General features: G+C 60.1%; 1 protein-coding gene across 1 annotated transcript in view; it reads right to left on the reverse strand.

The window, feature by feature from the left end:
* Window positions 1-16,934, reverse strand: part of LOC144279003 (immunoglobulin superfamily member 1-like) — a 143,638-nt gene that overhangs the window by 89,698 nt on the left and 37,006 nt on the right. Inside the window, 5 exon segments of the mRNA XM_077840415.1 lie at window positions 685-975; window positions 1,727-2,017; window positions 2,761-3,051; window positions 3,803-4,093; window positions 5,323-5,613. Coding sequence (XP_077696541.1) covers window positions 685-975; window positions 1,727-2,017; window positions 2,761-3,051; window positions 3,803-4,093; window positions 5,323-5,613 — 1,455 coding nt within the window.

The following is a 16,934-nucleotide window of genomic DNA, read 5'->3' on the forward strand; positions in this document are numbered from 1 at the left end:
TCCTGCCCGGCCACGGCTCCATTGCTATTTTCAGCTCCATCAGAGCTAGCCCGGCTGCCGCCCGCCGGCCCCCACTGCAGGGCAGACACCCGACAACAGCCCACAGCTCTGGGGTGACCCCGGGGGGATGGCTCCCTGCCTCCGGCCCGGCCTCAATCAGGGCCACGCTCGTCTGGGCAGGGGACAGAACTTCCTCCGGGGCCGGACCCAGGCTGCAGGACGAGCTCCCCCAGCACCCAGGGGCCCCCCAAACCTCCCCACCTCCGGCTCCAAGGCCAGGTGCCCTCCTCCGGCTGGCCTCCTCCCTTATCGACCTGGGTCAGCGCAGCCATTCACCCCCCGAAACCGACCCTCCGCGGTGGACACAGACCTGCCCTGGGGAGAGGACGGGAGAGAACGACCCGCCCGTGACAGCCGGGGCCCCGTCGCTTAACGCTCGACTGGCAGGCGCCCCGACACCGCCGTGACCAGGGCAGCGTCAGACCATGTGCAGGGTAGGAGGCTGCTCCCCCCTGACTGGGAACCCCCCAGTGACTCCGTCCCCGCTCCCCGGCCGGGCGTCCCCTCTGCTGGGCCCAGGGCTCAGGGCAGAGCCTGACTCTGAGTGGTACATTGGTGTGGACCCCCCTGAGTATCCAGCTGGATGTGGGGCTGGGAGCGGGGACACTGAGCCGGGCCCCTCACCTGCTACCACCAGCTCCACGGGGTCGCTGGGCTGCGAGGAGACGAAGGGCTCTGATGGGGGCCGGTAGCTGCAGCCATAGCTCCCTCTGTGCTGCTGGCCCACGGTGGGGATGTGGAACTCGGCCCCGTCCCCAGCAGGGTCCATGTGTCGCGGCGGGTTCAGGTCTCCAGCCTTGTGCAGGAAGAACCTCACGTCCCGGCTCTGCCCCCGACACCGGATGGTGACGTTTGCCCCTGGGGCGGTGACCCCAGTGGGGCTCAGAGAGATGGAGGGTCTGGGTAAGCTGGGATCTGCGCACAGGAGACAGGCTGTGAGAGTCAAGCCCGCCCAGGGCGCCGGGGGCACACGCGAGCGGCTAGTCCCGCCCGGCCACGGCTCCATTGCTATTTTCAGCTCCATCAGAGCTAGCCCGGCTGCCGCCCGCCGGCCCCCCGCTGCAGGGCAGACACCCCACAACAGCCCACAGCTCTGGGGTGACCCCGGGGTGACGGCTCCCTGCCTCCGGCCCAGCCTCAATCAGGGCCACGCTCGTCTGGGCAGGGGACAGAACTTCTTCGGAGCCGGACCCAGGCTGCAGGACGAGCTCCCCCAGCACCCAGGGGCCCCCCAAACCTCCCCACCTCGGCTCCAAGGCCAGGCGCCCTCCTCCAGCCGGCCTGCTCCCTTATCGACCCGGGTCAGCGCAGCCATTGACCCCCCAAACCGACCCTCCGCGGTGGGCACAGACCTGCCCCGGGGAGGGGACAAGAGAGAACGACCCGCCCGTGACAGCCGGGGCCCCGTCGCTTAACGCTCGACTGGCAGGTGCCCCGACACCGCGGTGACCAGGGCAGCGTCAGACCATGTGCAGGGTAGCAGGCTGCTCCCCCCTGACTGGGAACCCCCCAGTGACTCCGTCCCCGCTCCCCGGCCGGGCGTCCCCTCTGCTGGGCCCAGGGCCAGGGCAGAGCCTGGTCCTGAGTGCTTCATTGGTGTGGAGCCCCCCTGAGTATCCAGCTGGGTGTGGGGCTGGGAGCGGGGACACTGAGCCGGGCCCCTCACCTGCTACCACCAGCTCCACGGGGTCGCTGGGCTGCGAGGAGACGAAGGGATCTGACCGGGGCCGGTAGCTGCAGCTGTAGCTCCCTCCGTGCTGCCGGCCCACGGTGGGGATGTGGAACTTGGCCCTGTTCCCAGCAGGGTCCATGTGTCGCGGCGGGTTCAGGTCTCCATCCTTGTGCAGGAAGAACCTCACGTCCCGGCTCTGCCCCCGACACCGGATGGTGACGTTTGCCCCTGGGGCGGTGACCCCAGTGGGGCTCAGAGAGATGGAGGGTCTGGGTAAGCTGGGATCTGCGCACAGGAGACAGGCTGTGAGAGTCAAGCCCGCCCAGGGCGCTGGGTGCACACGCGAGCGGCTAGTCCTGCCCGGCCACGGCTCCATTGCTATTTTAGCTCCATCAGAGCTAGCCCGGCTGCCGCCCGCCGGCCCCCCACTGCAGGGCAGACACCCCACAGCTCTGGGGTGACCCCGGGGGGACGGCTCCCTGCCTCCGGCCTGGCCACAATCAGGGCCACGCTCGTCTGGGCAGGGGACAGAACTTCCTCCGGGGCCAGACCCAGGCTGCAGGACGAGCTCCCCCAGCACCCAGGGGCCCTGCAAACCTCCCCACCTCGGCTCCAAGGCCAGGTGCCCTCCTCCGGCCGGCCTGCTCCCTTATCGACCCAGGGCAGCGCGGCCATTGACCCCCCCAAAACCGACCCTCCACGGTGGGCATAGACCTGCCCCGGGGAGAGGACGAGAGAGAACGACCCGCCCGTGACAGCCGGGGCCCCGTCGCTTAACGCTCGACTGGCAGGCGCCCCGACACCCGGGTGACCAGGGCAGCGTCAGACCATGTGCAGGGTAGGAGGCTGCTCCCCCATGACTGGGAACCCCCCAGTGACTCCGTCCCCGCTCCCCGGCCGGGCGTCCCCTCTGCTGGGCCCAGGGCCAGGGCAGAGCCTGGCTCTGAGTGGTTCATTGGTGTGGAGCCCCCCTGAGTATCCAGCTGGGTGTGGGGCTGGGAGCGGGGACACTGAGTCGGGCCCCTCACCTGCTACCACCAGCTCCACGGGGTGGCTGGGCTGCGAGGAGACGAAGGGCTCTGATCGGGGCCGGTAGCTGCAGCTGTAGCTCCCTCCGTGCTGCCGGCCCACGGTGGGGATGTGGAACTCGGCCCCGTCCCCAGCAGGGTCCATGTGTCGCGGCGGGTTCAGGTCTCCAGCCTTGTGCAGGAAGAACCTCACGTCCCGGCTCTGCCCCCGACACCGGATGGTGACGTTTGCCCCTGGGGCGGTGATCTCAGTGGTGTTCAGAGAGATGGAGGGTCTGGGTAAGCTGGGATCTGCGCACAGGAGACAGGCTGTGAGAGTCAAGCCCGCCCAGGGCGCTGGGTGCACACGCGAGCGGCTAGTCCTGCCCGGCCACGGCTCCATTGCTATTTTCAGCTCCATCAGAGCTAGCCCGGCTGCCGCCCGCCGGCCCCCCGCTGCAGGGCAGACACCCCACAACAGCCCACAGCTCTGGGGTGACCCCGGGTGACGGCTCCCTGCCTCCGGCCCAGCCTCAATCAGGGCCACGCTCGTCTGGGCAGGGGACAGGACTTCTTCGGAGCCGGACCCAGGCTACAGGACGAGCTCCCCCAGCACCCAGGGGCCCCCCAAACCTCCCCACCTCTGGCTCCAAGGCCAGGCGCCCTCCTCCGACAGGCCTGCTCCCTTATCGACCCGGGGAAGCGTAGCCATTGACCCCCAAAACCAACCCTCCGCGGTGGGCACAGACCTGCCCCGAGGAGAGGATGAGAGAGAACGACCCGCCCGTCACAGACGGGGCCCCGTCGTTTAACGCTCGACTGGCAGGCGCCCCGACACCGCCGTGACCAGGGCAGCGTCAGACCATGTGCAGGGTAGGAGGCTGCTCCCCCCTGACTGGGAACCCCCCAGTGACTCCGTCCCCGCTCCCCGGCCGGGCGTCCCCTCTGCTGGGCCCAGGGCTCAGGGCAGAGCCTGGCTCTGAGTGGTTCATTGGCGTGGACCCCCCTGAGTATCCAGCTGGGTGTGGGGCTGGGAGCGGGGACACTGAGCCGGGCCCCTCACCTGCTACCACCAGCTGCACGGGGTGGCTGGGCTGCGAGGAGACGAAGGGCTCTGATCGGGGCCGGTAGCTGCAGCTGTAGCTCCCTCCGTGCTGCTGGCCCACGGTGGGGATGTGGAACTCGGCCCCGTCCCCAGCAGGGTCCATGTGTCGCGGCGGGTTCAGGTCTCCAGCCTTGTGCAGGAAGAACCTCACGTCCCGGCTCTGCCCCTGACACCGGATGGTGACGTCTGCCCCTGCGGCGGTGACCCCAGTGGGGCTCAGAGAGATGGAGGGTCTGGGTAAGCTGGGATCTGCGCACAGGAGACAGGCTGTGAGAGTCAAGCCCGCCCAGGGCGCTGGGTGCACACGCGAGCGGCTAGTCCTGCCCGGCCACGGCTCCATTGCTCTTTTCAGCTCCATCAGAGCTAGCCCGGCTGCCACTTGCCGGCCCCCGCTGCAGGGCAGACACCCCACAACAGCCCACAGCTCTGGGGTGACCCCGGGGGGACGGCTCCCTGCCTCCGGCCCGGCCTCAATCAGGGCCACGTTCGTCTGGGCAGGGGACAGAACTTCCTCCGGGGCCGGACCCAGGATGCAGAACGAGCTCCCCCAGCACCCAGGGGCCCCCCAAACCTCCCCACCTCGGCTCCAAGGCCAGGTGCCCTCCTCCGGCCGGCCTGCTCCCTTATCGACCCGGGGCAGCGCGACCCTTGACCCCCCAAACCGACCCTCCGCGGTGGGCACAGACCTGCCCCGGGAGAGGACAAGAGAGAACGACCCGCCCATGACAGCCGGGGCCCCGTCGCTTAACGCTCGACTGGCAGGCGCCCCGACACCGCCGTGACCAGGCTGCTCCCCCCTGACTGGGAACCCCCCAGTGACTCCGTCTCCTCTCCCCGGCCCGGCATCCCCTCTCCTGGGCCCAGGGCTCAGGGCAGAGCCTGGCTCTGAGGGGTTCATTGGCGTGGAGCACCCCGAGTATCCAGCTGGGTGTGGGGCTGGGAGCGGGGACACTGAGCCGGGCCTCTCAGCTGCTACCACCAGCTCCACGGGGTCGCTGGGCTCCACCCAGGTCTTCGGATCCAAGTCGGGGGGATAATAGCAGGTATAGCTGCCTCTCTCTGCCTGGCTTACTTTGGGGATGGGATATGTGACCCCTCCCGTCCCCTCTGCCCCCCGCCCCCGCCGCTGGGGCTCAGGGAGATGGAGGGTTCGGGGGAGCTGAGATCTGGAGTGGGAGGGAGACGGGGCGTGAGACAGACCCGGGCACGGCCACTGCACCCCGTCCCCAGCATGGAGCGTCAGCGACGGGGCAGAGACAGGGTCAGGGTCTCCCCTGGGGTCCAGGCCACCAAGGCACCAGCCCAAGATCTCCTCCCTCCCTCCCTCCCTCCCCATCTTTGGGTGCCTGAGATCTCCCCCCCAACCCAACCTTCACTGGCTGGACGTCCCATCTGCTGGGCACCAGGGCTCGCTGAGACCCCCCTTGGGTTGGCTGGGTGTGGGGCTGGGAGCCGAGGTGCCGGGCTGGGCCCCTCACCTGCTACAATGATCTGCACAGGGTCGCTGGGCTCCGAGGAGCCAGCTGATCCTGTTGTGTAGCTATAACGACAGGTGTAGTTGCCCCCGTGTTCCCGTCTGGCGCTGGGGATGGGAAATTCAGCCTCAGAGCCAGCAGGGTCCGTGTGCGTCGGATGGTTCCAGTATCCAGCCTTGTAGAGGACGAACCTCATGCCCCGGCCCTGATGCCAACACCGGATGGTGACGTTTCCCCCCACGGGGATCACCCCACCGGAGCTGACGGAGATGGAGGGTTTGGGGTAGGACCCCTCTGGATTCACAAACAAACAGGCAGTAAGTGGGGGTGACACAAACCACGTATGTCTGACAAAGCAGAGGGGAGGGACGATTCCTTCAGTTCTCCAGGGTCAATTCAGCCCTGCCCCCGCTGCAGTCAGGAGTGACTCCGGATTGACCCCAGGGGCTGAGATCAGAATCACCCTTCTGTTTCTCTAATGTTGTAGCCCAGGGGCAGCTCTCCTGGGGATGAGCTGAACATGGATTATTCTTTAAAATATTCTAAAAACCACGTTTCCTCCAATTGTCCGGCAATGTGCTGTACACGGGGGGGGGGGGAGGGGGGGTGCTGGGATCATGGGACACATTTGTGTCCTTTGAGCAAGAGGGTCCCATAACAGGCCCCCCAAAAATACATGTGTTTGCAAAATCCCCCGGTTGTTCTAACATTTTCCGGCCCATCCCTGGGGCCCAAACTCCGGCTCTGCTCCGGCCCAAACCGCTCTCAGCCCCTGGGGATTTAGCTCTGCTCTGCCCGATGCCGGGGGCCCCTTTGGGGACGGGATATTTCCAAAGCCGTTCAGGGGACGTTCCGAACGCCGGGTCGGGCTGAGCCTGACCCATGAGCAAAGCAGTGACAGGTGCGTGTGCAGCAAGCCAAGGGTGAGACACAACAGGTGCCTTGCTCCAGTCCCGCTGTGTGTCCCCTTCTTACAGCCCTGCTCTGACTGACCCGTTCCCCGGGGCTACGGCCAGCTCCCCGGGCACAGTTCGGGGGCACTGTGAGGTGGCTGGTGCCTTCACTCTGTATTTCCTGGGGGGCAGAGCTTTGAGTGGAGGCAAATTCTCCCTGTGTGGTGCCCATCCCTGTAATGAGAGGGGCAAGGTCTCAGTCCCCACCAGTGGGTGTGGAAGGGAGCACAGGTCAGACAGGATCATCCCTTTGGGGGATCTGCGCCCCTCAACCCCCATCCATGTCCCTCATCATTAATGTGGAAATTCCCCCAGCTGCTCCATTCCCCACAGATACTCACCTCCCGACACCCCACTCCGGCCGGCCAGCCAGCAGCCTGGAAAGGAGATGGGCCATTAGGGACCAGATCCTAGAGTGACTGGATCCTACACCCTGGACTCAGATCCCCACATGGGCAGACACCAGGGTCTCAGATCCCCCTTCCCCCATGGGGGACTGTGATGCAGCAGGGAGGGGGGAGTGTTGCCCTGGGAATGTGGCAGGGGAGTTTCACTGGGGATGGGAGACCTGAGAGCCTGTCACCTGAGCCAGGACGGGGCGGGGGAGGTAACTCCTCTGCCCGGGAATGTGGACAGAGGCTACAGGATGGAGCCTGCTGTGGCGGGGAGGGGGTTTGGTTTCAGTTTGGTGCTGGGTGGGGGAACGCAGGGAACCCCAGGGCTGGGGTCTGAGCTCCCTGCTCCCCCAGAAGGACTGGACTGAGGGGTTCTGGTTGTACCCACAAGCTCTGTTTTGGACTGTGTTCCTGTGGTCCAATAAACCTTCCGCTTTACTGGCTGGCTGAGAGTCACAGTGAATCCCAGGAAGAGGGGTGCAGGCCCCGGACTCCCCCACACTCCGTGACAGGAACATACCCTGGACTCAGATTCACCCTCCTGTGGGCACATGCCCTGGTCTCAGACACCCCCCCATAGGCACATGCCCTGGCTGTGTCTGATACTCACCGAGGAAGAGGACGGTGAGAGCAGATGCCATGACAGGGCAGTGGGGGGCCCCTCAGCTCTGGCACCAACACCGCACTGCTGAGCTCCACTGAGCCTGAGACCCGACTGCGAGCGGAATGAGGAACTCTGCTGGGGGCTGCAGCCCCAGGAAGCCCGTGATTTGCTTGGCCCCTTTCTTCCCATCAGATGGTTCCTCTGCAATCTCCAGCCCAAATCTACCGCGGTCAGAGCAAAGCCAGCTCCCTGCAACACCCAGTAAACCACATCCCCTCCTGCAGCTGCCTGGTCCCCCCCGCACCCCACATCACCTCCCAGCTCCACATGGGAGCTGCCCAGTCCGGGGACCAGCTGGGAACGGGGGAATCTCAAGTGGTGCCCAGGCTGCCCTGACCTTTTCCAACAGGCCCATCTAGCCTCCCTGGAGCCGCAGATCAGAGCAGAGGAGGGATCCCCCCCGCACACACACACAGTGCCCCCCACGGAGTGACTCTCTCCCATGGAGCGGGGCAGAGGTTCCTTCCTGACCAGGCTGGGGCCAGTGCCCGCCCTCGAGCATGAGGGTGGAGGGACCTGCCCAACCTCCTTTCCAGGTAGTGGCGCTGCAGACGGGACAGAGGGCTGGGAGTCTGGGGGGTGGTTTTGGGACCCTGTGAGGTGGGGAGGGAGGGATACATTTAGATCCTAAGTTGCTAAAGTAGCAGCCGAAAAATCCATGAAAAGGGGAAGTGTGTCCAGAGCCGGCGCTCACTTTCTTTTTCTGTTACTGCCACTGCCAGTGAAACTCAGCATCAACTTGATTCCCTGGCAGCGACCCTGTAATATACCCCGGCTCTGGGAGGGGACTGGGGTCTAGTGGTTAGAGCAGGAAGGGCCCAGCGCTCCCCCCCGAGCAATCCCATCTCCCCTAGGTGTGACATACACTCCCGGCACAGGGAGAGGGGGCTGGGGCTACCTGGGGGGACTGGTTTGTGGTTCAGTGTTTATTACAAATCTGGAGACTAACAGGATGCAAAATTACATAAAAGCTGCCTCAATGTGTCCCCTCCCCGTCCCGGTGCTGAGCCCTCCCCCAGGTCCCCAAATGTTGTTCTGGGAGGGGAAGGGGAACAGCAGCTCAATGGGATGGGGCTGCAGCGGGGGGAGGGCAGCCTGGGGCATTCCCCCTAAATCTTCCCTAGAAGCAGAGTTCTCTGGGGCTGTCGCTGCAGGAGGGTAAGTCTGTTGCCCCCTGGGGTCTGGTGCCCCATGGCTACGGGGGGCTCTCACTGCGGGGTCCCCCAGCTCACATTGATCGCGGCGTACACGCTGGGTTGGGCAGGCTCGTGGGCAAGGGCCGGGCTCCCCGGCTTGGCCTGCAGCACCTGGCCGTCCAGCTCGGCGTAAGTGAGTCCGTCGGCACCGGGGTCGGGCTCCTGGGGCTGGGAGGGGAGAGAGTCACTGGGGCGTGTGTGAGTGTGTGTGAATCCACCAACACCCCAACACACCCACCCCTGCAACCATAGAAGATCAGGGTTGGAAGAGACCTCAGGAGGTTCTAATCCAACCCCCTGCTCAAAGCAGGACCAAGTAAATCATCCCAGCCGGGAGCCACCTTAAAAACCCTCGAAGGAAGGAGATTCCACCACCTCCCTAGGGAACCCCTTCCAGTGCCTCACGGCCCTCCTAGTGACATAGTTTTTGCTAATAAACTCCCCCCACCTTACCCTCAAAAATGCAATTTGAGGCGTTCAAAAAGAAAACCGACTGCCTTTTTTGCTTCGGGCAGTGCACTTGTGTGCACCCCATGTCTTGACGTTTCAGATTTGGAGCTCCATTCTGCAAGAGGGGTCAGCATCTCTCCAAAGCGGGCCTCTTGTGAAATAGCCTCGTACGGAAAGAATAAAGAGACAGAGAGGCCCTCCCGTCACAGACAAATAAATGAACATAAGAAATCTGCAGCTCACATGGATGCTGAAAAAATTCAAGCCAGGGCTAAGAGAGAAACTCTTCTTCCTCTGACTGCTAAAAGCGAAGAAGCAGCATTTGAAACTACTGCTCATGTATTCCGAAGAGCCGACTACATTGCCAAAACGAATCGACCCCACAGTGGCCATGAGAGCCTCACTGACCTACAGCAAGTCAACGGAACGGAAATGGGGCGTTTGTTGCATAGTAGAATAGTTTGTGTAGACATCATCAATCACGTAGCCACTGAAATGAAAAAGAGAATTGCCAACACAATCATCGACCATAAGGGGAAAAAGACAGTACTTGTCGACGAATCGGCTACTCTCGCTGGCAACTCGACTCTCATCATTTTTTTGAAACCCAGCAGAGATGGGATCATGAGGCCTCGTACGTTTTCTCCGGACTTGATCGAGCTCCAAGCGCAAGAGCAGCAGCCATTAAAGGGGAAGTCTTGAAATGCTTGCTGCATTGCAGGTTCACTAAAGAACTGTTATTGGAAGTGAGGGTCAGCTTTTGTGGTGATGGTGCAAATGTGACATTTGGAGTCAAAGCTGTTGTTGGAGAACTACGACAAACGGACTTTCCTAAAGTGATATTGTGGCATTGTCTCAACCACAGACTGGAACTTGCTGTTGATGAAGCTTTAGAAGTCACCGGAGGTATAAATGACTTTAAGGCCTTTCTGGATGCATTATATTCCTTGTACAGTTAATCACCAAAAAACTCTCGTGAACTGAGTGCTCATGCCAAGGAATTACACATTGTACTTAAAAAAATCGGCAAAATATTCAATTTAAGGTGGGTGGCAAACATACCCTGCTTTGGCAAAACACTTTGAGACGGCCTCACCAGACCTGTCAAGAGTCGGAAGCGAACGTATTAAATTTCAAGGACTGGACTCAAAGCTGTGTTCTGTACATTTCATCAGAAACCTTTCGTTAATGCTGGATGTGCTGACAGAACTGAAGATCTTGTCCGAGATGTTACAAGAACGAGACATGACCATTCCAAAAGCAGACAACCTAATGCAAATATACATCAAGAGAATCGAAAGCCTAAAAACAGACCCAGGAATTCACTCTGAAGAAGCTGTTAGGGGAGGGATAGCCGAGCATTGGCCTGCTAAACCCAGGGTTGTGAGTTCAATCCTTGAGGGGGCCATTTAGTGATCTGGAGCAAAAATTGGGGATTGGTCCTGCTTTGAAAAGCAGGGGGTTGGACTAGATGACCTCCTGAGGTCCCTTCCAACCCTGATATCCTATGATTCTAAGCTCAGAAGGCTGAACAATCCATGATGTTCAAAAATAGCAAATTAAACGGCGCTGGAAAAAGCCCCAGAATCAACTCGTCTCAATTCATTCAAGCAGTCATTGACAAGATGAGGACAAAACTCTTCACAACTGCCTCAAACAGAGCCAATCGAAGCACACATGAAGAAAGGGCTTCCAATTATAAGGACTTAATTAACAATTTGTCAATTTTGAATCCTGAAAAATGGCAAGAGAATCCAGAGAATCCCCACTTTGGAGAAAAGGAAATAAGAGCATTGGCTGATCAACTGAGGCTCAATCAACAAGAAACACACATGGGATTTGTTGAATTCAAGGCTTCTGGAGGAAAAAACATTCCTGGTAAACTTAAAAAACTCGTCCTTGCAGCGGACACCCTCGCTGCAACCAACGCTGACTGCGAAAGAGGATTCAGTGCGATGAACAACATCATTACAGTGAAACGGACTGTACTTACCACTCGTCATGTGGCGGACTTGCTATTCATTTCATGAATACTCCTTATACTCAGGGGACTCCCAGGCCATATGTGAAATTGTGGTTTGGAAAGGGCAGCCGTGCAGCACGTTCATCTCGAGGCATGGCACGACAACAGGGAGAGCAGCGAGATCAGCTGTATGGCCCAATGTGGGAGTTTCTACAAGGATGCTTTGCTCCATCTAGTCCTTCCCAGGGATGCCCCTTTCTTGCCCCCATTGGCTAGCCAACTCACACCTTCCACGCGCGAGGACTGAGCCAGGGACTGGGGCAGCTTTGCTGTGGGTAGCGGTTCCCCTTGGAGCTGCAGCCCCCACCTGCCGCCCCCTATCGCTGCATGCCCCCCGGACCTTTGTCTCCTCCCCTGCCTCCCAGGTGGCTCCCTCCCGCAACCTGACAGAGGAGCAGTTGCTGAGGCTGGAAGTTTTCCGGTGGACACCACTAAGCAGCAACCCAAAAGCTGGGTGTCCACAGGTGCCCTGGCACTACCCAGCCAGACCTTGCCTCTTGCAGAAGTTCCTGAGGTGTTAGCTGCAGAAACACTGTCTCCCCTGTCCCCCCACCCCTCAAAAGGGCACTGGCGCCCTCCCCACGGGCTGCACGCCTGGAGACTGTGCCTGGCCGCTGCAATGGGTGGCTGCTTGCTTGCACAAGGACAGCGATGCCTACAGTCTGTATGTGTATGAATGTATCACAAGCCATGCAGCTGCAGCCTGTCGCTGACCAGCAGCGACCCCAGCAACCAGCCCCTGTGGGCTGCTGCCTGCAGAGAGCCAGCAGATGCCGCTGGGCTGGGTCTGCCAAGGAGTAAGTGACCAAGGCAAAAACCACAGCCAGCCAGCCAGCCACTGCACCATGCCCACAAGTGCCCCGCTTTCCCTAGACGCTCCCATTTCCTAGCAAGTCAGATATCAAGGATTGTTTCATCTCCCTCCCAGGCACATAAAAGTGTGCAGGGGGCACACCAGTGGGTGGCTATTAGGAGGGGAAGACCGGGGCGAATGAAGGAGAAGTAGAATAGCCGCCATGAAATATACAAGATACTTAGAGAAAGTTTTGTCCGTTTCAGCCTCCGCACTCTGCAGGACAGGGACACCCACAAAACAAAAAGAGATCTGAGCCCCTGTGTCCTCAGGACATTTCAGGTGTTTAATTCAATATAGAAAGAGGGTGGAATGAAAACTACTATTTCTTTCAAAGGAGGCACAATAATTTCCCTGAATATCCAGTTTTCCCCTCCAGTCCCTTTGTGGTTTTGTCCATGGGGTCTTGCTGAGCAGGGGCCTTCAATGCCCCCAAAGGGCTGGCGCCAAAAGAGAGAAAATCCCCTTGTAAATGTCATATCCCCCTAATGCGCAGGGAGATTCTCCAGCACACCCAGAGAGCCCCCCATCCTCCTTCATGCTGTACCCTAACCCCCCAGCTCTAACCACAAGACCCCACTCCCCTCCCCGAGCTGGGACAGAACCCAGGAGCCAGGCAGGTCGATCCAGAAGGGGAGAGGCCGAGTTCCTACCTGCTGGGTCTCGGTGCGGCTCCTTTTCCTGCCGAGTGACACAAACCAGAATCCCCCATGAGCCGATCGGGATCCCCTGGTCCCAGCGCCAGGCCGCTCCCCCCCACAGGGCAGCAGGGGTGGGAGAGCCTGGGGGGTCCCCTCTGCTGCTGGGGCTGAGCCTGGATCCCTGCTGTGGGGGACCCGGACCAGCAAGGGGCAGCGCAACACCAGAGCATGCGCCGGGGGCGGGGCAGATTAACTCGGGGGGCTTTTCCTGTCCCCAATCCTCCCTCGTTAGTGACTCGTTATAACAAACCTGATCCACAGGCCGATCAGCTCCCCTGGCATCCTAGTTACCTGAGAAGCACGGTGCCGGCGGCTCGTTATACAGGGACCCCTCGCCTGGTACTGAGATGCGGCCACCTCTGGGGCAGGACAGCTGTGTGTACAGGGAATTCTACGAGGAGGGTGTCAGGGGGCTCCACGGCATCAAGTGAGGTCAGAGGAAGCAAGATTTGGGGGATTTGTAGGGCTAGGGGCTGCTGGGCTGCAGGGTCGGGGGCTCGGTAGGGGGCACTCTCCCCATCAGTCAGGGCTGGCCCCACTAGCGCAGCGTTAGGGGGCGCTGTCTGATCCAGTCTGGCCGTCATTTCCAGCCCCCCCTCCCCCAACAGTGCCATGGCACCAGCCAGGCCTGGCCACACCGCCTCAGACCAACGGGCCCATCTAGCCTGGTATCCCGCCTCCCATACTGGTTGCTCCTGGCTGCTTTGCAGGGAGCTCCAGGGCACAGCCATGGCCACTGATGGGCCCAGCTGCCCCCAGAGGAAGCCTCCGGCTGCCCCATTCGAGGCGGGTTCCTGTCTGAAGCAGGAAGCTTCACTCCCCTCCCAAATCCGTCGGTGAGGGACATTCACTGCATTGATGGTCAGGGTCATTTCCAGGGAGCGGGGGATGGATTTTTGTGGCCTGGGATGGTGCCAACTTGGCAGCCCCTGGGCCCCGACTCCTCTGTGTGTCCCCTGAGTGTGGACAGCCCAGGGGAGCATCCCCCTGGGAAAAGTCCCCTGCTCTGCAGCTCCCCCTGGGGGCAGGGATCCCCCCTCCCTCTGCTCTGAATCACCAGCATCTGCTGCTGCCCCCAGGCTGGGGAACACACAAACACCCCCAGTGACTGTCCCTGCTCCCCGGCCGGGCTTCCCTGTGACAGAGTGGGAATTTGCTGTAAAAACGAGGAGTCCGGTGGCACCTTAAAGACTAACAGATTTATTTGGGCATAAGCTTTTGTGGGTAAGAAACCCCACTTCTTCAGATGCAGGGAGTGACAATTACAATTGCTTTCATAGTGAGCCAGCCACTCCCAGCCCCTATTCAAGCCCAAATTGATGGTGTTAAATTTGCAAATGAATTGCAGCTCTGCGGTTTCTCTTTGAAGTCTGTTTTTGAAGGTTTTTTGCTGAAGGATGGCTACTTTGAAATCTGTGATTGCGTGTCCAGGGAGGAAGTGTTCTCCTACCGGCTTTTGTATGTTACCATTCCTGATGTCCGATTTGTATCCATTTAGCCGTTTGCGTAGAGACTGTCCAGTTTGGCCAATGTACATGGCCGAGGGGCATTGCTGGCAGATGATGGCCTGTATCACATTGGTAGATGTGCAGGTGAACGAGCCCCTGATGTGTGGCTGATGTGGTTGGTGTCACTAGGGTAGATATGGGGACAGAGAAGGCAACAAGGTTTGCTACAGGGCTTGGTGTCACGGAGAGTGGGGGAGTCCAGGCCCTGCACCCCTCTTCCTGGGATTCACGGAGACTCTCAGCCAGCCAGTAAAATGGAAGGTTTATTGGACAACAGGAACACAGTCCAAAACAGAGCTTGTGGGTACAACCAGGACCCCTCAGTCAAGTCCTTCTGGGGGAGCAGGGAGCTTAGACCCCAGCCCTGGGGTTCCCTGCGTTCCACCACCCAGCCCCAAACTGAAACTCCCTCCAGCCCCTCCTCCTCTGGGCTTTGTCCCTTTCCCGGGCCAGGAGGTCACCTGATTCCTTTGTTCTCCAACCCTTTAGCTCTCACCTCCCAGGGAGGAAGGGCCCGGCCATCAGTTGCCAGGAAACAGGGTGTTGGCCAGTCTCTGTTTCCAGACCCCTGCACACACCTGCCCTCTAGGGCTCTGCAATGATCATACACCCTTATCCCACCACCTAGAAACTTAAGAACTGCCTAGGGGAAACTGAGGCACCCCCACACTATTCAGAGGAACCATTAAGAACAGTCCTACTTCGTCACATCTCTCCCTCCTTCGAGATCGAACTGAGCGGGGTCACTTTAGCCGGTGACCTGGGAAGTTCGAAGCCACCAACGTTCCCATGGATGCCCCAGCATCTCTCCCCTTCCTTGGTAGGAGTTACACCAGGCCCTTCCAGTTTTACACCCTCCCTTAGGTCAGGGGTGGTCGATAGCACTCACAGGCCGCATGTGGGAAGGTTTATGTGGCCCGTGCCCTTTGGCCACCCCCAAAACCCCAGGGGGTCAAACTGGGATCGGGTTTTCTCCCCAACAAGCTGGCCAAACACAGCCACTTGGTTATAGGACTGTTTAACTTTCTTAACAGCTTTCACTTCATCTGAGACCTTCCCAAAGCTATCCACACTGGATCTTTCAACAGGACAGTCAGTGGATCCATTCACAACAGAAAATTTCTTGGTGTTAGGATCTGAAACTTTCTTGATTAAATCACTTTCACACCCTTCAGTTGCCGTAAACTGCTTGCAAAGACTCCATGAGGATTCCCTTCCCTAGGGCTTTTCTATGCAACAATTCACCCCTCACAGAAATTCTGCTCTTACCCTCTTCAGCGACGGCTTGCTCTAGAGGAACACCCTCCTGAGCAACAATAGACTCTTTCTGGGTCTCCCTTACATCCAGAATTACCTCTGGCCCATCCGGCGGATTCCTAAACAATCCCCTTTCAGGCAAACTGACAGACTTCCTAGATAAAAGGTCAGAAGCCTTCTCCTTCCCTTTGCCGCACACTAGCAACAGGCAAAATACAAGCACCAGAATTGTCTGGTCTCGGGGATTTTACATAGACACTAACTGGATGCGACCTAGTTACAGCGCCATTCTCCCGAGCAGACACAAACTTAGGACCCTTCCCTTCCTGGGCTTTAGCTGAATCCAGAACCAACTCTGAGACAACTGCACGACCCTCGACCATCACAGGCTGAAAGGCCCCTTCTGTCTGCTCCACAGACAAAGAAGAGCCAGACACACTTTCTCCTTTACCAGACACCCAGCTTGGGATCTCTTTCCCCTTGTCCCAGCACACAAGGCTGGTCGCAGACAACTGCTTGGAGATCAGGGTAGCTCCCTCCATGGGCAAGTCAATACCCCTGACAGACAAAGGCACGTTTCCTTCACTGTCCCAATTCTCCACCCAGCTAACAGGTAAGGTCCAGGGACACTCATCTTCCACTCTCCTCGCCTTCCCACCCTGCTGACTGGACAAAGCCATCAGCTCACAAGGCTGCCTAGGCTCATCCAGACTTTCCTTACCAAGCACCTTGCCACTCCCCACAGATCCCCTGCCCTGCCTGTGTCTCCCCCCACTCAGCTGGGGTCTCAGCTCCCACTGTGCTCAGCGCTGCCCTTGCTGTCCCAGTGGGGGTAGGCAGCGAGCTCGCTGCTTTCCTCACTGCATCAGAGCCAGCCTGAGCCCCCTCTCCGGTGTGCAACGGGGTGGGAAGCCCCAGGGGGCTGGTTACAGGCAGGCAGGTAGCCTGAGCCTAGCAGCTCCTCCCTGCTGCCAGCCAGGTCATCTGCATTTTCACTGACCATTTCCCTCTCCACCGATTGGTTCCCTGGATTCAAATTCAAACCCTTGGCAGTTACAGGAGCAGGGCCTGGATCATGTCCCAAAGAGACACAGTCACCCCACAACAGGGTCTCACAGCTGGTATCCTGGAGCACCCCAACGGCCGGCCAGCCCCACCCCTCCTGGGTCTGCACAGGGATCTGGGCCATAGGCAGGGCGAGGGGCTTCGTCCCTGGGACCCTCACCCAGCTCACCCAGCCCCTCAGCATCTGAGGCTGCACCACCCGGGGCCTGACACCAGTTCTCTCTGTCCCCGGATCTCGCCACCCCAGGAATGTCTCCCCATTGACCATCACCTTCCGCTCCCACTGGGGGTCCGAGGGGCCTGGCCCCAGGAGACTCCACACAGACATATAGGTTGGGGTCAGGAGTGGGAGCCTGTCCACCTCCCCACCCATCTGGCTGACGGAGTCTGTGGCCTTGGGACCCAGCAAGGGAGCTAGACACCGGGGCTTTTCCGCAGGGTCCCCCTGGTTCAAATCTCCAGCCTGCTCAAAGGCAGTGGGGTGGCATCCACATCCCCCCCTCCTTAACCAGGGGCAGCAATTTCGTCTCGAGGTTCCCTGCGGAACTGG

Source organism: Eretmochelys imbricata, chromosome 23 (genome assembly GCF_965152235.1).
Source record: "Eretmochelys imbricata isolate rEreImb1 chromosome 23, rEreImb1.hap1, whole genome shotgun sequence".
NCBI classification, from domain to species: Eukaryota; Metazoa; Chordata; order Testudines; family Cheloniidae; genus Eretmochelys; species Eretmochelys imbricata.